This window comes from Drosophila bipectinata, chromosome 4, assembly GCF_030179905.1.
Source record: "Drosophila bipectinata strain 14024-0381.07 chromosome 4, DbipHiC1v2, whole genome shotgun sequence".
Classification (NCBI taxonomy): Eukaryota; Metazoa; Arthropoda; class Insecta; order Diptera; family Drosophilidae; genus Drosophila; species Drosophila bipectinata.
This window is the reverse complement of record NC_091740.1, coordinates 13,282,528-13,309,978: the sequence shown is the minus strand read 5'-3', so window position 1 is coordinate 13,309,978 and position 27,451 is coordinate 13,282,528. Positions and strand designations below refer to the sequence as shown.

The 27,451-nt window shown below is 39.5% G+C and overlaps 1 protein-coding gene across 9 annotated transcripts; it reads right to left on the bottom strand.

The window, feature by feature from the left end:
- Positions 1–1,585: 1,585 nt before the first annotated feature.
- On the bottom strand, positions 1,586–14,317 carry Mitf (transcription factor Mitf). 9 transcript variants are annotated; one of them, XM_043213324.2, is made up of 10 exons: positions 13,986–14,310; positions 9,067–9,388; positions 8,887–9,006; positions 8,549–8,816; positions 8,388–8,491; positions 3,746–3,766; positions 3,513–3,672; positions 3,210–3,451; positions 2,326–2,493; positions 1,586–2,268 (listed from the first exon to the last, which is right to left on the bottom strand). In XM_043213324.2, the coding sequence occupies exons 1-10, from the start codon at positions 14,156–14,158 to the stop codon at positions 1,699–1,701; spliced, it is 2,148 nt and encodes a 715-aa protein (XP_043069259.1). In that variant the 5' UTR covers positions 14,159–14,310; the 3' UTR covers positions 1,586–1,698. The 9 variants fall into 9 exon arrangements, 8 of the variants coding, with proteins under 8 accessions (XP_043069259.1, XP_017088573.1, XP_043069258.1 ...); XM_017233084.3 differs by having other exon boundaries at positions 8,388–8,816; XM_043213323.2 differs by having other exon boundaries at positions 8,388–8,774; positions 13,986–14,308.
- Positions 14,318–27,451: the final 13,134 nt, after the last annotated feature.

Here is a 27,451-nt window from a genome sequence, read left to right as displayed (position 1 = left end):
AAACATCGGATATAGTTGGCCGATCCTTATCTGAATAGGAATATATAATCCAATTTATTACAATACAAAATCTAAAAAAAGTCCCAAACTTCTATCTTCGAAAATACGAAAGTTGATATTTCTACCAAATACCATTTCCGATCGTTCAGTTATATGGCAGCTATGAGATATAGTCGGCCGATCCTAATGAAATGCGGTAGGTTGGATTAACTGACAAAAAATAGAAAGCTGTATTAAATTCCAGCTTTCTATCTTCAAAAACACGAAAGTTGGGTCATTTCCGATCGTTCAGTTATATGGCAGCTATAGGATATAGTCGGCCGATCCTTATGAAATTTGGCATGACGTAATGTTTTGCCAAAAATAGCTCTCATGTCAAATTTGAACTCTCTAACTCTAAAAACACAAAAGTTATACCATTTCCGATCAATCAGTTATATGGCAGCTATAGGATATAGTCGGCCGATCCGGGCCGTTCCGACTTATATACTGCGTGCAAAGGAAAGAAGGGTGTGTGCAAAGTTTCAAGACGATAGCTTTAAAACTGAGAGACTAGTTCGCGTAGAAACAGACAGACGGACAGACAGACGGACAGACAGACGGACAGACGGACATGCTCATATCAACTCAGGAGGTGATCCTGATCAAGAATATATATACTTTATAGGGTCGGAGATGTCTCCTTCACTGCGTTGCACACTTTTGACCAAAATTATAATACCCTCTGCAAGGGTATAAAAAAATGTATTAATTAGAAATTTTTATTATAAAAATAACTTCATTATATTACGTTATTTTTCAAAAGGAGGGAGATGTAGTATGCACATATATTGAATACCCACTGTACCGAGAGTACTTAAAGGGTGCGCACTGTAACACTTTGTTGCAGTGTTTACATTATCCAAAGTCCCGGTCATAAACCCTAAGTGGCCGAAATATGAACCGATCGTTATGGCTTAGCCCACACACAGAAAGTGTCAGCATAATCGTAACAAACGGTCAGCATATGCATACCCCTCGCGCCTCCACTTGAGAGCGCATAACAACGTATATTATTATATTCCTTTATACATAAGTACATAGCCGTCTCTCTGCCGCCGCCTGCGAGCAGCGCTGCTACGAGACTTAGCCTTACTTAAACTTAAGAAATATTGTAAAAGAACAGAGACACTTTGATCGTTGGAGCGGCACCTCAGCTGCTCCTTCTAAATAAAAATCCAACTAAAACTAATCCCCTAAAGTTATCCTATGACACAGCATCTTATACTTACACGCTTCAAATGTAATGTTCCTCGAAGATTTACCCCTTGTAGTTTGGCATATGCCTAGCACGATCCCTTTAGGGTTCTATATCTTCGCTTTGCTTTAATTCTATCTTTAAAATTTAATCGTAATCTTCAATACATCTCTTTACTCTCGGATCTTTTCCCGCAATTCGAGCCGTTCGTTACGCGGCTTCGTTACTCCTTTCGGTCGGTTGGGCGACAGGTAGGCTATACATATGGAGCGGGAAGCCGCTGAATGAATGATTTATTCGACACATTGGATGCAGATGGGTTGATTAGAACCATAAAACAAAAACATGTTTTGAGCATTAAATTTACAGTTTTAATTTGTTCTCTACAAACCACAAAGTTAATGTAAGTGTATCGATTTGAGTTTTACTCAAATAATAAAGACTAAATAATATATTTTTGATTATAAATCAATGTCTAATGTATCAGGTGTTAGAAGCATGGGTTCACAGTGCCCGTCTTCTACTAAGGAAGAAAGTGATTCGGTTATCATGATGCCGTCCATATTAGCTGAATTTTGGTGACCATCATCTACTGCATCATGAGAAGCCGACAGTAATGACTCATGATGGGAACCACAATGGCCGAGAGCACTAAAATCTGAACTTTGAATTGCATCAGATAATCTAAACATGTCCCGTGTATCGGATCGTTGACAATGACTGAAATTGACCTCGTTTGGATTCAGCTGTTGGTGTGAACAAAATGACTTTGTACAATTAATATTGCAGTAGTTATCAGCAACAATATCAGTCTTTCCGTTAAAGACGTACGTATTTGGGTCTGAAACACCCATTTTTTCAAAATTTGCACTATGCAACTTTTTTGTGCTTGGGGATTGCGAAGCCGAAAGCATATGACTATGTGAACACAACATCGGGTCTCCACCTTGTACTGGATGCTTACAGTCTTCCATTAGTTCGTCAATCTGAATAATTCCACCGTTAGAATCGCTCTTCTTAGGATCTTTTAGCTGAAAAGAAACAAAAAAAAATTGGTAAAAAGTAAGAAATTCTACCTAACGACATACTTTTTTCTCGCCAATCAAGTCATCCAAGAGTGATCGACGACTTTGAGAAACGGTTCGTGATGAACTAGTGTCCTTTACATATGCGTTAGCTTGTGTAGGTGCAGATACCGAAGTTAAATGGTAGTCCGTTAAAATAATACCATGAGTTTTAGCCTGTGTTTCCAGCTCCTTAACGTGAATGTTTAAATAATAATAAAGGATAAAATGAAAAAAAAGAAAGGAAAGCTAACTTCGGGCCGAGCCGAAGTTGATATACCCTTGCAGTTAAAACCGGATATATATCGCAAACATCGGATATAGTTGGCCGATCCTTATGATTACATCATAATAAAACCAATTAATTAAAATAAAAAATCTAAAAAAAAGTCCCAAGCTTCTATCTTCAAAAATACGAAAGTTGATATTTCTACCAAATACCATTCCCGATCGTTCAGTTATATGGCAGCTATAGGATATAGTCGTCCGATCCTAAATGAAACTTGGCCGATCCTAATGAAATCAACTGACCAAAAATAAAATTTGTACTAAGTTTCAGCTTTCTATCTTAAAAAACACCAAAGTTGTACTATTACCGATCAGTCAGTTATATGGCAGCTATAAGATATAGTCGGCCGATCCGAACCGTTCTGACTTATATACTGCGTGCAATGGAAAGAAGGGTGTGTTCACAGTTTCAAGACGATAGACTAGTTCGCGTAGAAACGGACAGACAGACGGACAGACGGACATGCTCATATCAACTCAGGAGGTGATCCTGATCAAGAATATATATACTTTATAGGGTCGGAGATGTCTCCTTCACTGCGTTGCACACTTTTGGACAAAATTATAATACCCTCTGCATGGGTACAATAATGATAAAATTCATGGACGTCTTTATTTACCCTTATTCGTAGCATAAGTTTTCTATTCTGAATTTCCATTTGACGCTGACGGATTTCATTTTGCTTTAAGCGTGAAACCTCATGTTTTAAACATTTTATATAATCAACTGATGATTTTAATATAGTCCCTTTGTTTGGACGAATATCACGTACAACCTCGTAAAACGCTTCGCTCCCTTTTGGAAGTAAAGTTCCCAGCTCTTTTATTCGGTCGTTGATATTAAAACGGCGCCTACGCTCAACTGTAAATCAACAAATGTTAGGTAATCTTCAAGTGTAAATAGTGAAATATTTTTATCATACTCATATTGTGGTTATCCTTTTTTTGACGATCTTTTGCTATCGCATTTATTTCTGCATCAGTTAAACTTTGTGGTTCTTGCTTTATTGATAATTCAGAATTAAAGCCTTTATCGAAATTAAACGAATCACTTTGCAGTATGTCATCAAACAGATCATCTGGCTAAAAAAAATAAAATTTTTCTACTTAGTGTCTTTTCCAACCCCAAAAACTCAATAATAACTGTGATACTTACATCACTTTCGAACGATGGAAGCTGAAAACAAAAATGTATTAATACAACATAGCGAGAACCAAAGGTTTTGCCGAAATTAATGTGTAATAACCTTTAAAGATTTTGAAAAGCTTCACATTCTAAAGTCATTACACAAATTAAACATGAAATTCTACGTATGTATACCCCGTTACTTAAATACTTAAATACTTAAATAGGTACTTAAATACAAAATATTTACAGAAAAATTTGTTCATGGCATTACAAAGGAACTTAGGTTTGAGCCTTCAGCCCTTAAAAGCAAATCAAAAATCAATTGTATAACAAACGTCTACTTTTATTTTTCCGTTTGATTTTTCGTTATAAATGATTACATACAGGAGTGCCACATAAAACACTATTTATTTGGTAAAATGACAAGCTTCAAGCCAGTGGTGCCCACACAAATACACTCACATGTACACTCATTGACTGTCGTTTTTTACAGCGGTGAAGTGTTGGTGTGCAGGCAGAGCAGGGCAGAGAAATTTTCAACTTCGGTTGAGAGTGTTTTGGGCACCTCGGTTCCAAACCAATGTATATTTTATTTTTAAAGGAAGTTTTGTCACAAATTTAACTCAAATAAGAAGTTTATAGATCATTCAAACTTTTCATTGGACCCAAAAGCACCCATTAAAGAGAAATTTGAGTGGAATGTGTGGCACCCCGAATAAATTTGTGTTTTCAAGTTTTAGGCGTTTTAAATAAAGAAGCTTTTGTTCAATTTATCAATTTAAAATTAGAATTTGACAATTATCAAATTGGAAACTGTTTGAACGGAACGGAATTTTTTGAACGGAAAAGTGGTGTTATTTGGAGTAATGTAAATTCTAGGAATGAATGAAGAAATCTTCACCTTCAAATGGTCTCGTTAATATTAATGCATCCACCAGTTATTGTATCTACTCACTCACTCACTCTATTTCAAAATGTCTACTTCCGGAAAATCTGACCGACAATAATTTAAATACCAAAATCATCTGTGACGTCACTCCGTTGTTTATTTTTTGAAGTCAAGTTTTATCGCGATTTTAATACTTTGTTTAACTACGAAAACGAGAGGACGTGTTTGACGCAAGCTCCGGGAAAACTTAAAGAAAGTGTAAAAGAATCACAGTTAATTAAACCAAAAATGTGGAATAAAAAAAATATGCAAAAAACGCTGAACCACAAATAAGTAAAAGAAATAATCTAACTTGGCTTATTAAAAATTGGATCATAATTGTTTTAACTAAATAAGTGTCATCAATGCTTAATGAGCAAAAACAAAACATAAACAAGAAAGGACGGCTGTAGTCGAGTTTCCCGACTATATTATACCCGGTACTCATCTATACAACCCACAAATTAACTAACGTTTAATCTAACTAACTAACTTAACTAACTAACTAATCTAACTAACGAAGAGAGAGATGGGACGATGAAATAAATTGCGAAGAGAAGAGTATTTACAAGCAAAAAGGTAAGGTATGGATCCTAAGCAACAAATTTTTCGCTTGGGAAAAACAACAACTTCAGCCCCTTTACGGCCACATTGACAGTTCAGTAGAGGAGCAGACTAAAAATTCTTTAACTCTTTTAAAAATTATGTGATTTAACGGATTTTTTATTTGTAGGTGTAGATTAGTTATTGGAACAGTTTGGCATCAAAATATTTTCCAAAAACATTAAGGAACTGGCACTACAAAGTGATGTCAGGAGAAAGTACGAGTGGCAAAATTTTGACACAAACTTGATCAGCGCTAATTTCATATGAGTCCAAGTTTCAAATCGAATAGTCTTCGAGATTGACGAGTTCAAAATTTCAAAAAGTTTTTTAAAAAACCTTCCCGTACTGACGTTAATTAAATTTGCGATTGTTGGGGGCGAGAGGTGGCGTGGCAAAAATGTTGAAACAAATTTGAACTGCGTGAACATTATAGGAATCTCCATGCCAAATCGTATAGCTCTATCTCTTATTACAAGTTACAAGTTTTTTCTTCGTTTTTTGTCTTTAATGAAGTTTTGGCACACTTTAAAAGGGTATACCATTTTTTGTTGGATTGTGAAGGAAGCAAATACTACACTACAATCATGGACCAGCCACTGGTAAAAGGAAGAGGGAGTAGAGCGAAAAGTGCTTTTAAAAAGAGTTTTAAGCATTGTAAAAACCGTTTGGATAATTGTATTGTATGACAGGAGAGAGACAGACAGGAGACAGGAATATGGGATTTTTGAAGACAATAAAATTGATAAGTAAATAAATATTTAGTAAAAATTAAAATTTTAAATCTTTTAAGCTTAAATGCTTGAGTAAATCCTGTTATAAAATTAGTAGAAAATTGTATTTTTGTCAGCAATGATAATTGGTTGCTTTTCCCATTACTGAGCACTTGTTACTCGTAGACAACAAGCGTTTTTTATTTTAACTTGTAGGTATTACAACGACCGCATAAAGTACATTCTTGATCAACATCAACATCCGAGTCGATATAGTCAAGTCTGTCTGGTCCTATGAACGTGTCTGTCTTTAAGATTTTAAAAGATAGAGCTGTAAAATGTTGCATGAAACTGCCTCGAAAATCGCATATTCCAAATCCGACTCTGCAGGAAAGAATTATAAAATTACCTGTTCCCCAGCATTGCATTCGCAGCCGCCTACAAGAAAGACAAAAAATTGGATGCTATCAGTGTGATGGTGATGGCTCACAATACATTACAATTTGAGTCAATTGAATATTAAAATACTAAAATAATTGTAATAACATATATAAGGCAATGGCTGAATTTTTTTCGAAGCGCCTTTTGTTGAATTATAAAAAAGATTTATGTGTTTAAAAAAGTTGTGCCTCAGAGCAATGAAAATGAATGTAGATGACGTTCAGAAGCACGACTTCTTTGCTCTTGATTCATTGGCAAGTCATCAGTAAAAAAAATTGAGGATGGTGGAAATCAAAGGTAAAAGTCCTAGCCTCGAGGCAGGATGAGCGGTGAAGGGGAAAGCTGACGCGCCTTAGCGGACCTGAGAAAGCAGAGATGACGTGGAACGTAATGGTTCTTGGAAACTGCGGTAGGGCAGAAACGAACTGAAACCAACGGTCCCTCGAGGAGCAGCGTGGCTGGTCTAGCGGGCTCGGAGGTGCAAGGAGTGGAGCACGGCACAAAGCGTAGTGGTCCCTGGAAGACCGCCGGAGCCCCGCATAGGAACAGCAGAGTTCCGTGGCCGGGAGAGGCGAGGGGACACGGACGATGACCCGCCAACGGGAGTGTGGCGTGCTGCTGGAAAGCTGGATAAAGGTAAGTAGCAGAATCAAGAAGGATTAACAAAGCGACACTGGTCGAGTCTTTTGGCCGCCTTTGGAGAGTTACAGTGTTAGAGAGATATGGCTATTAGTGTTGAGCTAAAGACCGCTCTTGAAGAGTCTGACAGCCCCGAGAAACTAAAATGCGAAGATAAAACCGATACGAGTGAAGAAGGACCTGTGCCAGGACGGTTCCACTCAAGCCCAGGGTACAAGAGTCGAGTTGGGCCTTTTCCCAACTACGTCAGATAGTCTTTCTATCTGAAACAAGGAGTGGGCGGATCGAGAACTCAATAATCCGATCGGGGCACCGCGGACACCAGTCAAGAGACTCCTGATCCAGGAGTGACGCCCTGGTGTTAAGGAGGCGCGACGACTAGTAATTGGCCCGTCACGGACAGGTCAGTATCTGGCGACGGAGCAGCAGCAGAGAACAAGCAGCTCTGTGACTAGCCGCGGCATATGTTGAGAACCAAAAAGGCATGTCCCTAACAGAGTTATTATGAATATACATTATTGGGTAATGGGTAAATTTTAATTGGGTAAATTTTGTTATACCAATTTGTTACCAATTTGTTATACTCTTTATATAAATTCTAATAAAAAAAAGTACTTTTTTTCAAAATAATATATATGTATGTAAATAATTAATAAAATATTTGCAAAATAATTGATTAACGAAATAACACAAACATTTTTTTTGCTCAGTAAATGCCCTGCACTCCTTTTTTTGCTGCTTACGAACACACTAAAGATTGCTCTAGATTGCTTAGCTGCTCTAGATTGACTTGATATCAACACATAATTTTTGTAACTTAATAACAACCAGCTCTTACAAGCTACCGCTTACCCCTTCCACTCGATTACAAAGTTATATTCTTTGCACGCAGTAAATAAGTAGGAGCGGTTGAAGGTCATGCGAAATAACTTAAAGATTGATAATGACATAATTTTTATGGTTGTGCATAAGAAAGCTTGGAACTGCTTAAAAATTTAAGCAATAAATTTAATTTATATAGTATTCCAAATCGGTCGGATAGTAAATTGGGTATAGTAGCTATAAAACCTTAAATGGGTTGGATTTATACGGTGGTAAGAATAAAACGTGTTGAAGTTGTGCCTCCCAAAAATAATTTCATAACTCCTTTTCAAGCCTAACCAGGTGGACATGCTTATTGCTTAATTTCTTGTTACTATAAAAAAAATATGACTTCAACACGATGGGACCGTTGCGTCAAAAATTTCTGCACTTATTCCTAGTTGAAAACTGGACATAATCTCGCTTGGCATTTTTGAAGCTATTTACTGCTTTGTGTTTAAAAACCTAAAATTTGTATACATACCTCTGAAGCACTCGTAGCTACGGAACTTAGACTTGGAGATAAGGGCGCAGAATTCGATTGCAATGAGCTTGCAGTACTCGAAATTCGTGACGAGTTATTTATTCCTGAAGAAACTCGATTGTTTATGGAAGAATTTAAGCAAGAATTTGTTTTGACAAGACTTAAGTGTGTTTTGGGATTAACTACTGGGGATTCATCCGGTCCTTGCGTAATATTTCCTAATGAAAGCGGTTCCGAAATATTACTACTATCATTTGTGGAAAAACATCCACCAAACGGTGATATTTTCATAGAATCATTCGAATTGACTATTCTATTCTCAGGCGTATCACATCGAAAACGGTTTGGTATCTCCACTGTTAAGCTTGAATTTTCCACAGATGAGGTCTGTAAATTACGAGAAGATGTCATGAAAACTGCAGCTTTTATCTGTTTATTTTAAATAAAATCACTTATTTTATATAAAAAAAGAAAACATATATATATAAAGAAAACATACTTCACTATTATGGCAGCTCCAAATAGATGGTCTAAAAGATTCACTCAGATATTGCCTTACTTGGTTTTTTTGCTTCTGAATAACATGATATCTGGTCGGGTTTTCAAGCACCGTACTAACCTAGAATTAGGTTTTTAACTTATTATGGAGTTCAAGTTCAAACCCTGCAGTTGTTATTACCTGCAGTACTTGGGGTGGTACATCTACACCAATGCTTTGAAGAGGAACTTTAAGTTTGACTGGACTTGACGGTTCCATTATTCGTTCCTTTTGAACTAAATTTGTAATATGATCGAAACTTGATCCACTATTACTACCAGTACTGATTAGCTCAGACTCGTTCCTTCTTAGTCCATTAGCAAATATAACGTTCATTTTTTGATTTGGCGAATCTAACACCTGTTGCTGCATTAAAACTTGTTGTTGCTGTTGGTGTTGTTCCCGTTGCAATTGTAACTTAAGTTGAGTTCGGGAAGTAGGTGTAGCATTTTTAAAACTTGGTCTGTTAATAAAAAAAATACAAATTATTAAAGGTTTGTAGCCAACATGTATCAAAACTGACTGGGCCAATCCAAAAAGTCAGTATACCTACCCACCCGAAAGTGGAGGTAAGCCCACTATGCGCGGCTCGGTAGTATCAGCGAGGGTTATATCGCCTAAATCTACAATGCTCGGGTCCATTTCCAGTATCATTTCCAAATCTTTATCTATACCAACTGTAACCCGAATATTTTTTTTAGCTTCATCATCACTTAAAAGATCTTTTGATGAAGGGTATAAATTGTATGTATCATAATTATGACTCTCATTTTTTAAAGATGGTTCCTCGCCGATTTCAATGGCAGCTAAAGAACTGCACTGCGACATCTTTAAAGTCTGAACCCTTCTTAGAATGTCTGTAAACTCCATGGAACTTGTATCCGATGATGGCTGGACTAATTTTGTAAAATCCGTTTCAATTCTTTCCAATGAAGAGAATGGTCCATAGCCCATTGAAATAAGTCGTACTCGGTTTTTATCTTCCATTTTTTTTTTTATATTTCCATTTTACCCCAGTATGAAAATATTTTATTGGAGAATGTTGTTATATATTAAGTAGTTTTCAGTCGTAAATATACAATACAAACAAAATCAGACATAGACGCATGTTTTGTAAGATCAAAAAATAAGGTTTCGAAAATTTTAATTGCTCCTGATTGAGTATGAAACAAAACAAAAAGAATGTTTGGCTTATATTTATGTATTTTGTTTGTAACTCCAATTTTGAGTTTTAAATTTAATTTAAAAAAATGCAAAACTTTTCTTTTTTTGTTAGGGATTATTTAAAATTATTTCATTCTGAGCGTAACAATTTTATTTACTTGTACACCACCTAACACATGTTTTCTTTGAAAATATAAATGTGTGTGTGCAAAAATGTATTAATGTGTAAATATGTAATAGTATTGTATTAAAATAGGGTGGCCATAATAATGAAGCGATTATCCGATTTATAGGTTTTCTACGGCGCCTACGGCGGAAGCTTCGATACCCTTGTGCAGTACCATAGTTTATTACCCATTATAAATCCTTTTAATTTTCAATTATTCTTTCAAATGATCTACATTAAGTCTAATTGTAAATTTATAAATTTTTTGTTTATTTAAGACTATTGTCTCGTTATGCGTATTTAGCGTAACTTTAAATATTCAAAATAACATAACAATAGTAACCCTAAAAACAAATATTCTACAAGAATTTGTATCTGTGTTTGTATGTATGTATGTATATTTATAATTTATATATTTATGCAAGGTAAATTATTTTTAACTATGGACAATTATGAGTTGTCCTAATATAATAAATATTATTTATTGATTAATACATTGTTTTCTATCCTTTTTTTTTAATAAGAAAATTGAGCAAAAATATATTTTTTTATTATCGATACCGAAAAATATTAAAACCACATAATAAAAACTAATAAAAAATACGCTTGAACGTACGATTGTTTTTTTATTTCTAAGTTTTGGTGTCATATTTGCCACCGGGCGGAACCGAAATTAATATACCCTTGGATATATAGCTAAAACCGGATATACATCGCAATCATCGGATGTAAGTAGTTGGCCGATCCTTATGAGAATATCATAATATCATAAACCAATTTATTACAATAAAAAATCTAAAAAAAAGCTTCTATCTTCAAAAATACCAAAGTTGATAATTTTACCAAATATGTACCGGTATATCCGAGGCAATTTCCCATCCTAAGCTATAGGCGGCCGATCGTTATGAAATTGGGTAGGTCGGATCAACTGACCAAAAATGGACAAAGTTCCAACTTGCTATCTTCAAAAACACGAAAGTTGGGTCATTTCCGATTGTTCAGTTATATGGCAGCTATAGGATATAGTCGGCCGATCCTTATGAAATTTGGTATATCGTATTATTTTACCAAAAATAGCATTCATGCAAAATTTGAACTTTCTTCATATGTCATATCAAACTTATGAGAATATCATAATAAAAATAATTAATTACAATAAAAAATCTGAAAAAAATCCCAAACTTCTATCTTCAAAAATACAAATGTGGGTATTTTCGCCAAACACCATTTTCGATCGTTCAGTTATATGGCAGCTATAAGATATAGTTGGCCGATCACTATGCAATTAGGTAGGCCGGATCAACTGACCAAAAATATAATCTATACAAAGTTCCAACTTTCTATTCTCAAAAACACGAAAGTTGCGTCATTTCCATAGATATATGGAAGCTATAGAGGCAGCTACGGTATACATAGTATATAGCCAATACTTATGAAATTTGGTGGGTCGTATTATTTTTTAAAAAGTAGCATTCGTACAAAACTCGAACTCTTTAACTCTAAAAACACAGGAGTTATAGCATTTCCGATCAATCAGTTATATGGCAACTATAGGATATAGTCGGTCGATCCGGGCCGTTCCGACCTATATACTGCGTGCAAAGGAAAGAAGGGTGTTTGCAAATTTTCAAGACGATAGCTTTAAAAGTGAGAGAGAGTTTACGTAGAAACAGAGAGACGGACGGACTCAGGAGGTATCCTCCTGAGGTATTGATATCAACTCAGGAGGTGATCCTGATCAAGAATATATAGACTTTACAGGGTCGGAGATGGTTTCTTCACTGCGTTGCACACTTTTGACCAAAATTATAATACCCTCTACATTAAAATTTTCTAGAAATAGCTAAAGAAATACAAAACTGTTAAAAAATTTATATTTCTTATGTTATGTATTCTTGTGTTGTGTTATTTTTAAATGGTTTTTATTAAAATAATACAGAAATATTATCAATATCGATGGTGTCCTCGACCGAATCTTAATGTTTATCTGATTCAGACATAATTTTTAAATATTTTGTTGGCAATGTGTATTTAAAACAACACGTCCCCCTTCTGTTGAGTCCATATCTGTAAATCAGTGGCCGGCACTTAATACAATGATATGGTTCTAAAGTATTACTATTAATGACGATTATTAATGAAATTTCCTATGCCCCTAGAATAGGGCCCTGCCGACCATTGCTGTAAATGAAAATTCATTTCATTAGTATCAATCTTAGAATTTTATTTGAATAGCATTTAGAGTTTCAAATGCATTCTATTTCTCATTTTACTTTTAACTAGCTGCGTTCGACCAAGGTAGACTCATTATATTGAGTGCAAAGGTGCTAAGGGGGCGAATGTGTTGACTCCTCTGGTATCTCTGGACTCAAAAACTTCAGCCAAAACTTTTGTGTTTTATTTTACATTATACAAAATAAGAAAACTTTCTCATAACAGAGTTTTTTTTTCACTTTTCTTGAGTGAACCTCAAAATAGAAGAACCATCTTAAAAGAGCTGTTTCGGTACTATTTAAAAAGTGCCAGCAGTAGCTAGATTTCTAGCTAATAGCATTTCACAAAGAGCTAAACCTAGAAATAAAATAGCTAAAATAGCAACAATGGTTATAAGGATCAATTTCGAAGAAAAAAAATATGTAAACATACATACATATGTATGAATGTACATATGTTTGTACATTTCAAAATGTTTTGTTTTCTTTAATACATTAACTATTGTATGTATATACATATGTATATAAACGACATGTACACGATGTATGAAGAAATTTTATAGTCAAATAATGTAAATCTCTACATATTTACATACATACATAAGTGTCTAAGTGATGAAGTGACCAACCAATTAGTTGCGTTTTAAAATATGTAACCTAATATATATTATAAATTTAAAAATTCATTAAATATCTCTGACGTTTTAGGAAAGTGTTTAAGGTCATGTATGTACATATATACAAACAGATTTATGTACAATACCGATAGAAATTGATTTGAAGATCGACATCATGTCGATCGTACGATCGTACGTATGTATGTACATAGATACATACGTATCTGAAAAGTAGATACATATCGACCTCTTTTTAGCGAAACGATCGTTATTATCCTCTAACCTAAACATATGTACATATACCATACGTATATACATTTATATGTACATATGTACGTATTTACGTATGCATACACTTTGGAAAGTCAGATTGTTTTGTGTTATCAATATTTTTTAACTAAAAATTTTAAGATGAATCATTTTTGTATTTTAAATAAAAGATATCTATGTTTTCTTTATAAATGAAAAACATGTATATTTAAATAATTTCGAGAAATAAATTTTCCACTTGAATGTACACAGCTAAAATCATAATAAATGCAGATGCATGCATATGCCGTACAAACATACATATGTATGTATGTACATGTGTATGTGCATATATGTACATATATTTAGCTATTGTTCATTTCACTCATACATTCATAAATATTGTCTGATAAGATACAAAATTTGCGTTAATCATATATCAAATAATATCGTGTTGATTGTGTATGTATTTATATACATATGTAACATGTAGTATGTACTATGTAGCCTGTGTTCATAATAAATATGTAAATTTTCTTTTAAAATTATTAATTTTGAGTTGTATTTAAATGTTCAATGTAAAAATATGTATGATATACATACATAGATATTTATGTTGGTTCATGTAAATATATGTTTGTATGTACTCACACTTCGTCTGATCGAATAGAACGAGATGACTTTAACTCGTAAAATTCGACATTTTCCGAACTTCCTGCCACAGTTATATTAGGTAGTAATTCCATACTTTCGTTATCATTTAGTAAACTTATGTTTAAATCAAACTCCATATCAAAGCCTAAATCTATTCCAGACTCTGTCATGTTTGCTTCGATTGCCACAATTAAGTTATAATAAGTTAAAATTCATAAAATATGTTTATTCTACACGCATCTGTGTCATCACAACCGACCTACAGATGGATCTAAAAACGAGTGCACAAAGTTTCATAACTCTGTTAGAGCTTTCAATTGCTGGCAGTGAAAAAATGTCGGTAGAGATCGTGACTACGTAACGTATTGATGTATGTAAGCGTGTACGTAAGAATAAACGTAAGTAAAAACTCAATTTTTTTTTAAATATTTTTTATTGAAACAAATAAACCATTAATAATAGGTATTTGTTAATAGTATTTATATTGCTTAAATTAAACTATATTACTGTTACATTTACTAACAAGAAAGGAAAGCTAACTTCGGGCGGAGCCGAAGTTGATATACCCTTGCACTTAAAACCGGATATATATCGCCAACATCGAATATAGTTGGCCGATCCTTATGAGAATATCATAATAAAACCAATTAATTATAATAAAATATCTAAAAAAAAGTAGCAAGCTTCTATCTTAAAAAATACCAAAGTATTTCTACAAAATACCATTTCCGATCGTTCAGTTATATGGCAGTGATAGGATATAGTCGGCCGATGCTTATGAAATTTGGTAGGTTAGATCAACTAACCAAAAATAGAATTTGTACTAAGTTCCAGTTGATCCAACCTACTAAATTTCATAAGGATCGGCCGAAAAATACAATTTGTACTAAGTATTTAACGCATTATGAATTACTTCGTAAAACGAATCCGTATTAACTTTAATTGTGTTTATAGATGAAAGAAAATTCCAATCGATTTCAGCCAAATGATTGCAAAGGAGAATAAAATCCGTTTTCCTAAACCATTTGAAACGCGGTGGAATATTAAAAGCCAGCATCATTATGACTGACACAGAAGATGTCACAATAGAATGTGTTATGAATGGGGTTAAGTTAGAGTAGTGCAAATCAGTTAAGCCATCGATAAAGTCGTTATAGCAACTAGAAAGCAGGCAATTATCATCCCCAGACGGGATTGAAGAAATGAGGGGAAGGTTGAAATCTTCCATGATTGGGATTAAATTAGAGTCATTGACCAACGAATAGACTTAACGAACTTAAGGTGGTGAAAATATACGATATCTGCATCCATAGGATGAATGTAGGAACAGGTCAGGAAAATATGAGAAGTTTTTAAAGTAAAAACAGTTAAAAGTTTTACCGCAATGAATTCTATTCAGAACTCATTCGAGAAACGATAAGTTCAGCAGGGTTCAGCATCATTAACAGCAATAAGGACACCGCCTGCATAAGATGGACGATCCAAAATTGGGAACAAAAACTGCATAATCAAAAACAGAGAAATTATGCCAAGTTTCAAAATTAAAAAAAGCACTCTTTGTAAAAAATGGCTCAATTTACCCAGAATACTTAAAACGTTTTTAAAGAGTCAAAGAGTCAAATATGGCCTTACGGGGAGCAACCGCCCTCAGCGTAAGCCCAGAAGATTTAACTTCAGGCGCCACAGCATTTAGAGGCCATGAAGACAGCACAGCATGTAAGTTGTCCAACGATGGAGGCTCCAAGATGATTGGAGGCTCCAGGTTTGAGATCGGTACACTAATCGTTTCTTGCAAGGGATCAATATTAGAGTGCCCTGCTGAAAGGCTCATCATGTAACTTAGTACTGAAACGACTTCAGTAAGTATACAAGTAGGCGATGGTAAAATATTTGACGTTGCAAATGCATCGACCGCATGGGAGGTAGGGGTACCCAATAGATAAGTAGTCAGCAGGTTATTGTTAGGCATTTTTCTTCTTGAAGATTCCTTTAAGGGCAAGGAATTGCTCGTTAAGGGTCAGGAATTGCTTGCGAATCAAGGAAAGCATTTCTAGTCTGCTTCATAAAATTCCGCATCTCTGACCCGATTTTTTTGCAAGCGATGCAAGACCACATCAGGGCAATCTTCTTATTGATAAGATTACTTATCCGAACACTGTGTCATCTCCAGTACATTTAATATATGAGCAGTTGTTGCAAAGCAAGCAAGACAGGTATGAGACACCCGATATGGATTCATCGAATTCAAATTTTTTGCTGTGCAAATTCGACTCCTTGTTGACGGATTGCTGACCACTGTAGTAGAGTATAAAGTTAGGCACTCTCTTGTAGCCAAGAGTAGCCGTTTAGATGAGATGTGAGAGATGACGTTACAAAAGAGATGTGCAACAAAGGCTAGGCGTCGTGAAAAAAAAAAACCCCCCCGGTAACTACGATGTAACGGTTTACGTCAAGAGAGAACAGCTCAGAGAGAGTTTTTGTTATAGAATATTGTTAAAGAGCAAAAGAAATAACTATAAACGATTAATTGTATATATAAGAAAAAAATAGTTCAATTAACTTAATAGTCAAATATATTTTGAGAATTAATCATTATATTTCCATTTGTCGCGAAAAGAGAACATTTTAATTCTAAGATCGCCAGATTCTAAGGCAATCTGGCTGAAGCGATCAAAGAAATACGTCCGGATAAGACAAAGTTAGGCACAGACGAACATCCTCAACCAATTTGGACGATCAACTTGATTATCTTCTCCGCCAATCCTGGAAGCTGGAAACCTGAACTGATCCGATCGTTCAGGCTACTGAGAAGCCCACTTCGCCATGCACTACGTCCGTCTTGAATAAGGTGGATATTCGGTTCGCCTTCCAATCAAGTAGGCCTTGCGTCGGTTCCGTTCGCTTGAGCGCAAACTGGATCGTAATCCAAATTTAAGGACCCGATATGCTTCGTTCATCAAGGAACACTTAGCCCTGGGTCATGTGTCTCTGGTGCCGCAGGAAGTGCGTGGTAAGTGCCAGTATTTTCTTCCCCTGCGTTTTTCAGTATTTTTTTCTGCGTCCTGAAGGAAGACAGTTTCACTACTAAGCTAAGGGTTGTGTTTTGTTAGTTGTGTTAGCATATATTTTATATAAATAGGATAAATCTTATACTTTTAAAACTCTTCTACCCATCCAATCCCCTTAAAACAAGAAAGGAAAGCTAACTTCGGGCGGAGCCAAAGTTAATATAGCCTTGCAGTTTAAACCGGATATATATCGCAAACATCGGTTATGAACTGAAAGCATCGTTTTATTGTTTGTTAAAAAAATAAAAAGAAAAATTTAAATTTTTTTTCCAACCACCAAAAAAATATAAAACCACTCTTATTTACTTAATCTTGCGGCCATTCTCGGGCAAAACCAACTTAATGGGCTGGCAAAACCCTCCCAGTTCCATCAAAATCAAGCCGCCTTCGAAAAAGAAAGCCTATTCTAATTTTCAAGATGTCGATTCCAGCGACTCCGAGCATGGAGAAATGAAGCGGAAGTCTGCTAAAAAACCCATTATGGAAGACGAACCTACCACCAGCGAAGCAGCCAGAGCTGCACTTAAAGCTAATATTGAAAAAAATTATTATGCAATTCTTTCTGATTTAGACGATGAAGATCGTGTCAGCGACATGGAGGTTGACGTTATGAAGAAAAAAGATGATAAGAAAACCAAGCAATCTGCGGTAAAAACGGCGAAAATCATCAAACCGCCCCCAATTTTTATCCCGGACGTATCCAGCATCAAGGGCCTTTCCAAAGACATTTCCCACCTCTTAGGCGGGGATGTTGAAGTGACCTACAAAGCAAGCACTAACAACACAATTCGCGTCATGACTCCAGATAAGGATACTTACTCAACTCTGAAAAAGTTCCTGAGCGAAAATAACCATCGATACCACACATTCCAGCCCCGAGACGAGCGCGCTTATCGGATCGTCGTTAAAGGCCTCCACTTCTCCACCGACCCGGAGGATATTAAGGTGGGTTTCAGCAGCCATGGACACAAAGTCAGGGATATACACAATCCTATGCAAAAAGGTACAAAGAAGCCACTAAACATTTTCTTTATTAACCTCGAGCCAGCCAAAAACAATAAGGAGGCCTTTCAAGTCAAGCGGCTATGCAGCACGGTGGTTACGGTTGAGCCACCAAAAAAATTCGACGATGTGCCCCAATGCCATCGCTGCCAGGGCTTCGGTCACACGAAACGGTACTGCCATCTGGAGTACAGATGCGTAAAGTGTGGAGATAGGCACCCATCGTCCGAATGCACCAAAATTGCCAGTGAACCAGCAGTCTGCCTCCACTGCGACGGATCACATGCGGCCTCTTACAAGGGCTGTCCAGCCTACAAAAAGGCAAAGAGCACGTTCGCCCCCAAGCAGGCTGCACCAAGACGCCAGCAACCTCAATTCAGCAAAATTAACCCTAACATCAGCTATGCTAGCGCAGTCAAAAACGGAGCACCACAGTTTGACTCCAACCCCAATCCCGATCCCAGTCTTTCAAGTAATCCAATGGACGCCCTAACGGCTAGGATGGAATCTATGTTTGAGCGCATGATGGAGAAGGTCTTGAGCCAAATAGCCCAAATGATGGCCACCGTTTGCAAATCCTTATGCATACGCAATTAAATATAACCATATGGAATGCTAACGGCCTGGTAAAAAGAAGGCCAGAGGTCGAGCTATATTGCAAGACCCTCCAAGCAGACGTTCTCCTCATATCAGAAACGCATTTTACCAACAGATCATACTTGACTATTAGAGGATACGACCTCATTGCCGCTAACCACCCGAACGGTAGAGGTCGCGGGGGCGCGGCCATCCTTATTCGCAGCTGCATCAAGTATGAGGCACTTCCAGCCATGTGCGAAGACTGGGTTCAATGTGCCCAAATTAAAATCTCCACTACCAACGGTGACATAACAATCGCCGCAGCATATTGCCCCCCCAGGCACAACATCCACGAACAGGAATTCGGCTTGCTACTGGATTGCCTCGGCCCCAAGTTCATAATCGGAGGGGACTTTAATGCTAAACACCCCTGGTGGGGCTCCAGGATTACGAACCCAAAGGGCTCGGCCCTATACAGGCAGATTCAGTCCCGAATCTTGAGCTGTCACGCAACCGGTGCACCCACATACTGGCCTACGGATCCCCACAAAATCCCTGATGTGCTAGACTTCGCCATCTCCGGAGGACTGGATTCTGCCGGAATTCAAGCGAGAGAAGTAGAAGACCTCTTCTCGGACCACAGCGCCTTTGCCGTGTCACTTTTCACCCCAGCCTTGCTCAGGTCAGCCCGCAAAAAGCTGATCTACAAGACAACAGACGTTGACAAGTACCAATCCTACCTGAACAACGTTACCGACCCCAGCCCGACACTTGACTCCCCGGTTGACATCGACACCGTTGTAGAAGAGTTAACAGCCCATATTCAGGTGGCAGCTTCTGAAGCAGCACCAAGGCCCTCCAACCGCCCAAGAGCCACTGACAGGGACATCCATTTTTGGAGCCCAGAAGTCGAAGAACTCAAACTTGAAAAGCGACGACTCCGAAGAGTGTGGATGCTCTCAAGGAATCCTTTGGACAAAACCGCCTTCAATAGAGCGACCAAATGTCTGACAGAAACTCTGGCAAGACTAAGGAAGCAGGCCTTTGACGGGTTCGTCGAACAACTTGAGCCAGGCGACCCTCAACATAACTTATGGCGAGTCACCAAATCTATCAGACAGCCGCTGAAAAGGATCCCACCTGTACAAAGAACCGACGGCAGCTGGTGCAGATCGGAGATGGACAGGGCCAACGCTTTCGCCGAACACCTCGAAGGTGTCTTTACGCCTTTCGATCGCTGCTCACCGGAGGATGCTGCTGAAACTGCCCGTCTGCTAGCCGAGCCTTCTAGGGACGCCGATCCAATACCACCAGTGACTGAGGAGGAAACAGCTGAGCTTATAACCATCATGAGCAACAACAAGGCCCCGGGCGATGATGGTATCAATGCAATTGCATTAAAAATGTTACCACCTCCAAGCATTCAGCTAATTACGAGGATCTATAATAGATGCTTGGAGATAGGGTACTTCCCGTCCACATGGAAACGTGCCCAGGTAACTATGATACCTAAGCCCGGGAAACCCGAAGCAAACCTTTCGTCCTACCGACCAATAAGTTTGTTACCAACGCTCTCCAAAATACTTGAACGAGTGTTTTTAAGCAGAGCACTGCCAGTATTTGACGAGGCTGGACTGATCCCTGACCACCAGTTTGGCTTCAGGCGGCGACACGGTACGCCAGAGCAGTGCCATCGGGTAGTGCAGTGCATCCTGGACGCGTTTGAAACCAAGAAGTACTGCATGGCCGTCATGCTGGACGTGAAGCAGGCGTTTGACCGAGTCTGGCATCCCGGTCTTCTATATAAATTAAAGTCTGGCCTACCCCGACCATACTTCCAGTTCCTAAAGTCGTTCTTGGAAGACCGTAAATTTGCTGTTAGATGTGGCGAGGCCATCTCCGGTATTAGAGAAGCTCACGCTGGTGTACCCCAAGGCAGCGTTCTTGGCCCGTTGATGTACAATGCTTACACGGCCGACCTCCCTGTTCTTCAGAGGCCTGACCTGCTCGCAGCAACCTATGCAGACGACACCGCCTTCCTTACCACCGCCGATAGCGCATTGGGGGCAGCCGATACGATGCAATTGCAGCTTGACTTGCTCAGCGACTGGCAAAAGCGATGGAACATTGCCGTCAATAATGAGAAGTCCACTGCCTCCACATTTTCTCTCTGCAAAGGCAACTGCCCTCCAGTTAACCTTAACGGCTCTCCAATCCCACAGGTAGACAATCCCAGGTACCTGGGATTCACCCTAGACAGAAGGCTCACCTGGAAGCCCCATCTGATTAAGAAGAGGAAACAGGCTATTCAAAGACTTCGATCCTTCAACTGGCTTATGGGTAGGAGATCGAAGCTGAGAACTTCCACTAAACTCCTCATTTACAAGGCAATAATACGCCCTATCTGGACGTACGGCATACAGCTCTGGGGAACTGCGAGCAAGACGAATGTCCGAACTATGCAAGCTTTCGAAAATAGAGTCCTTCGAATCGCCACTGGGGCCCACGTCTATCATGACAATCGCACCATCCACGAGGTTCTCAATTTCCCTTGGGTCAAGGACGAGATACAAAGAAGCAGCGCACGTTACATGCAGAGGCTTCATAATCACCCGAACCGGTTGGCCAGCTCCCTGCTGGACAGCAGCGAGCAACCCAGAAGACTTAAAAGGACACACCCGCTGGACCTCCCCTTACTACTCTAATTTTTTTTTCTACCATATTAATATTTAAAAATATCTATACGTGAAGTTTACGTGATAAAATTTTATGGTTGTCCCTAATGGACAGTTTTAAATAAATATTACCCTGCTATTACAAAAAAAAAAAAAAAAAAAAAAACATCGGTTATAGTTGGCCGATCCTTATGAGAATATGATAATATAACCCAATTTATTATAATACAAAATCTAAAAAAGTCCCAAACTTCTATCTTCAAAAATAAAGTTGGTATTTCTACCAAAAACCATTGCCGATCGTTCAGTTATATTGCAGCTATAAGATATAGTCGACCGATCGTTATGAAATTTAGTAGGTCGGATTATCTGACCAAAAATATAATCTGTACCAAGTTCCAGCTTTCTATCTTCCAAAACACGAATGTTGGGTCATTTCCGATCAATCAGTTATATGGCAGCTATAGGATATAGTCGGCCGATCCTTATAAAATTTGGCATGTCGTAATTTTTTGCCAAAAATAGCTCTCATGTCAAATTTGAACTCTCTAACTCTAAAAAAATTAAAGTTATACCATTTCCGATCAATCAGTTATATGGCAGCTAAAAGATATAGTCGACCGATCCCGGTCGTTCCGACTTATATACTGCGTGCAAAGGAAAGAAGGGGTCGGAGATGTCTCCTTCACTGCGTTGCACACTTTTGGAGAAAATTATAATACCCTCTGCAAGGGTATAATGATAAGCCATACACCTACTAAAATATTATCATATCAAAAAATCCTATATTAAACCATTTAAAACCAATTTATTAAATTGATATTTGCACAGCCATTAACAAATCAATATAATTATAACAAAAATTTATGTTTCTTCTAATAAGTTGAACACAGATTCAAGTAACATTGATTTATCCTTCTTTCCATGTTTTCTTTGTTATAAATGGCGTTTGGTCATTGAGCGTTTTCAATGCCGTAAATAAAAAATCAGAATTTAATTAATTTCAACGTTATAAACTTTATTCAGGCCGCATATGAAATTAGGATTTATGAACAATATTTGAAATCCAATTTAGGATGCGAGCGCAGTAAGAAGACGAACGAGAGTGGCGCCAACCTTCCAGAATAGGCTGAGCGGATGCTCGCTAACTTTAAACGCCGAATTAGCAAAGCCGAGCGGCCGAAAGAGAGTCGGCTTGCGACCAACAAAACATAAGTTACTTAATTATGCTCGCTTGGTAATTCCAGATGAGGTTTTTATCACCGCCACTCGAAAGATACCATCCCGACCAGGGATTAACTCCATTATTCTCGCAAGCGGCCATTTCATCGGAGGCAGATTCTCGTCCTTTACTAGCACCACATCGTTCGGGGCCAAGGCAGGACCGGAGGTGCGTCATTTGGAGCGCTGCTGGAGAAGGCTTAGGTATTCCTCCTTCCATCGGGACCAGAAAGACTGCTGCAGGAAAGACACGCGCTGCCAGCTGTCCAACCGGTTGAAGTGCAGCTTTGTGACATCAGGCTCGATAAAGCTGACTGACGGACCACCAGTTAAAAAATGAGCCGGGGTTAGAACATCAAGGTCTGCAGGATTTTCTAAAAGAGACAATAAGGGTCGTGAATTTATAACAGCCCCTATATGGCACAGCGGCGTTCGCAGCTCCTCGAATCCCAGAACTGCAGATCCGACAGCTCGGTAACAATGGTGCTTGGCGGTTTTAACAGCCGCTTCCCACAGACCACCGAAATGCGGAGATCGAGGAGGAATAAAATGCCATTCGATGGACTCCATAGAGCAAAACTCCAGCAGTGCCCGTTGATGCTCTTCGCTTAGAAATAATCGGCGCAGCTCCTTTAGCTCGTTTTTGGCTCCAACAAAGTTGGTTGCGTTGTCAGACCAAAAATGTTGAGGCCTTCGGCGGGTGCATATAAAACGCTTCAAAGCCTGCAAAAAAGACATTGTGGACAGATCCCTTACAAGCTCCAGGTGGACGGCTTTGGTAGCAAAACAAATGAAAATGCTAATGTAACATTTTACTGGAGCCTTATTACGCACTACCGGCTTATAATAGAACGGTCCACAAAAATCCACACCAGTGACTCCGAAGACCTGGGAGCCGCTAACTCTTTGCTCCGGGAGATCAGCCATAATGTGCTCCAACAACCGAGGCTTAGTCCGGAAGCATCGGATGCATTTGTGTATTGCCTTCGTCACGGTTTTTCTCCCCCCAATTGGCCAATATTGGGACCTAATAATGGCCAACAGTGCGCGAGGTCCCGTATGTAAATTTCGCTCATGGAAGTCAACAATTATAGCCTGCGTAACTGGATGGCTCCTTGGAAGTATAATTGGATGCTGACTATCAAAATCCAACGACGAATTTTTTAGCCGACCGTCTACGCGCAACAGTCCAAATTTGTCCAAGAAGGGAGAGGATGAGGCAAGGGCACTGGATACCTCTATGTCTTTTCCATTTTGAAGAAATGTCGTCCCAAAAATGCACACGCTGCACTAGCCGCAATAACAGCTGTGTTCCAGATTTTATATCGCTAGCCGTAACACCGTTGTGGTGAATTCGTTGAGAAAACTTGTACACGTACGCGAATACCCCCTGCAGTGGTGGAAACGAATTAGCGTACTTAGAAACCGCTGTTATATCCACGTACGGAGACAGAATGAGCAGGACCCTTGCACGTAACTCTAGGGTTGATCTCTCAGATGAAACCGCGGTTGGCCACGCCATTGGGATCCAATGAGAAATGGTGGACCATGAGACCACAGCTTATTCTCAACCAATTCATTGGGAAGAGCACCACGCGACAGGATATCTGCTGGGTTCAAAGAAGTGGGAACATACCGCCACTCCATTTCTCTAGTTAGCTTTTGAATGGTCGAAACTCGATTGGCGACGAAAACATTAAACCGAGAGGGTTTTTCTTGAATCCAAGACAGAGCCACAGCAGAATCGCACCAGCAAAAATACTTTCCAACGTAGACCTTCAACTGCTCTACTTCCGACATAAGTCGAGCCAACAACTCGGCTCCCGATAACTCCAGCTTAGGAACCGTAACAGTCTTTAACGGCGCAACTCGGGACATCGAACAGAGTAAATAGCTTGAAGATCCTGCGCCCTTGGACACGACATAAACGCATGCCCCGTACGCCTCAATGCTGGCATCACAGAATCCATGGACCTCCACCTCGGATTTCGATGTTAGCACCCATCTAGGGAATTCGGCGCGCTGCGTACTAACAAAGCTGCTACAAATCATATTCCAGTCGCAGTGAAGAGCTTGAGGAAGACTTTCATCCCAGGACAACTTCTCACGGCACAGTTTCTGAAGAAAGATCTTTGCCTTTGAAATTACAGGACCAACAAGGCCTAAGGGGTCATAAAGCCGAGCGACTGAAGAAAGCACAATGCGCCTAGTGGGCTTTGAGATTGACTGAATTCCTTCAAAAGAAAATAGCAAGCGGTCAGTTGCAGGATCCCAAGCAAGACCCAGTGTCTTTGTGAAGTTGCTACCATCATCAAACTTTAGGAAAGACTCCCAATCTTCTTCAGGCACCTTATCCAGCACATCAGCAACATTGGAGCACCACTTCCTTAACCGAAAATGGCCTTTGGCAAGGATCGCGGATTGTCCGAACTGCTAAAAATGAGGCAGGCTTCGTTCCATAGGTGACCGTGTCCAGCTTAAAAACCTGCAACTCATCCTGGGTGGAATCCCGCCAAAGAATACACTGAAGATAGCTGTCGTCAGGAAAAACCCTGACGCAACGATACATTTTACAAATATCTTCAGTAATGGCCACCCGATGGCATCGGAACCTTAACAGAATATGCAGTATCTTTGGCTGAATAACTGGGCCAGACATCAACACGTCATTCAATGAATATCCAGAATTTGAGACAGCAGATCCATAAAAAACAACCCTGAGCTTGGTTGTTGAACTGTCCTCCTTTAAAACACAATGGTGTGGAAGAAAGTATTGACCAGTGACGCTCGCATCAGAAGGGACTGGAGATATGTGACCCAACTTTAAATACTCCTTTATGAAGGCAGCATATTGCTCCTTTAATTGAGGACGGCGACAGAGCTTCCTTTCGAGGGAAAGAATTCGTCGAACGGCTTGGGGGTACGACTCTCCCAGCAGCTTAGAACCGCATTTTAACGGAAGCCTCACAGCGTAAGCGCCGGAATCCAGCCGAGCAACATGTTGCACGAAATGCGCATCGCAATCTAGCTCTTCCTTCGTCCGCTTGACAATAGGCTTGGAGCAGTCTTCGATTTTCCAAAACCGGCGGAGCAAAGAATCCAGCTGATCATCCAGCATTGTTGCGCTCTCCGGAACATCCTTGTGGGCAGTGGAAACGAGCCTCCACACACGACCCATCCAAGTCGAGTTTTCTGCAGCAATGGCAGGCCGGCTGAGAGCTTAATTTGCCCAACACACAACAGCTCATAAAACAGACTGGCTCCGATAAGAAGGTCGATGCGCTGGGCGGAAAAATTCAGGATCAGCCAAAGAAAGATTGCCAGGAATATTCAAACTGGAGACATCTAAACTGAAGCTAGGCTGCAGGTCCTTGATATTGGCGGCGATGACGGCGTTAACCAGGGTCGAGTACTCGGAACAGTGGGAACGTAGGAGAACATCAACAGAGAATCCATCTGTCGCAAAGCCGGTATCTCCAATACCAGAAACCGCCATGAATGATTTGTACCTCCGGAGCTGCAGCTGACTTGCCAGCCGGGAAGTGATCACGTGCACCTGAAATCCAGAATCCAACAGAGCTCGGCATGGAACCAGGGATCCAGCGCGACTACGAACAAAAATGTTCGCTGTAGCAAGCAACGATATATCGCCGCTGTGACCTTGAGCAACTAGTGCATTAGCAGTGGACGGCGAAGAGGCTACAGGCTCGGCGACCTCGGCTATGGCTGACGTGGGAGGACCAACCAAAGGCTGGCCGCCAGATGCCGGCGGCTTCTGGAAATGCAGCAGGCTGTGATGCCTCCTTCCACAACTGCGACAACTAGCAGCGAGACACTCACGCATGTGATGGCCCGTTTGCAGACACTTCCGACAAAGACCGAGTCGCCTGGCCTCACCAAGGCGAATCTCAGGGTGCATTGATAGAAATGCAGACATTATATGGGGGCATGCAGACATTATATGGGACCATCCACCGCATAAGGCACAGGAGACTCGGAGACTTCCAAGGAACGAACTGCTTCGAAAGCGGACTCCCGAAGGCAAGATCGCAACCTTTGCAACTTTTCCACCTTACTAATACGAGGATTGCTGCGACGATGGTAGAGAAGATCGAGTAAAATTTAGCCCATTCCGAGTATCCACCGCTGAACGTAGGGAGCGGCAAAGGAGGCAGCACTTGAAATCTTTGACCTAACCCTGGGTCAGCCTGCATGGTGGACATTCCGTTGGCAAGGGTGGAGTGGGCAGCAATTCGAGATGAGCGAAGGGTCGTCTCGTGCTCAATTTCCGCCTGCATCGTCGCTCCGAAACAGTCCATCGAAGGTCACTGCTGATCTGCAAAATGCCCAAATCCTCAAGCTCCCCGTGGATGGCCTTGAAGTCGCTGAACATGGTGGCTATCTGACCATGTCGCACGTGTAGCATGGCATCATCCACCTTGGAAATAGGCTGAAGAGCTCCTTGGATCCTCTGTAAGTCCTGGAGAATGCTCCTGTGACGGCGCCGCTGGAGTTCATGATTTATTATATTGAGCTCCGAACAACCCGAAATAAATTTTATTTGCTCGCGGCGAACACGATCTGTCCCACTGTGGGCTCAGAACAGTAGCGGAATTGTGGAATGTATATATATATGAAGCTATGTGCGAGCGAATGCACTTGCGTTGTGGATCGTATGTTTGTATGAAGTCTATGCGCGGGCGAATGCACTTGCGTTGTGGATCGTAAATATGTATGTGTGCTTGTGAACTAACGTTTATGTTTATGCCTGTATGTATGTATAATATAATAATATATTATAATTTGTTTCAGTTTCACCCTGAACTCCGACCAGTAAAGACGTGCGACTATTTAAAAACCAAGGCTACTGCTTATCTACTTTTCTACCGAGTTTCAACCGAGTGTTCGCGAACAATAT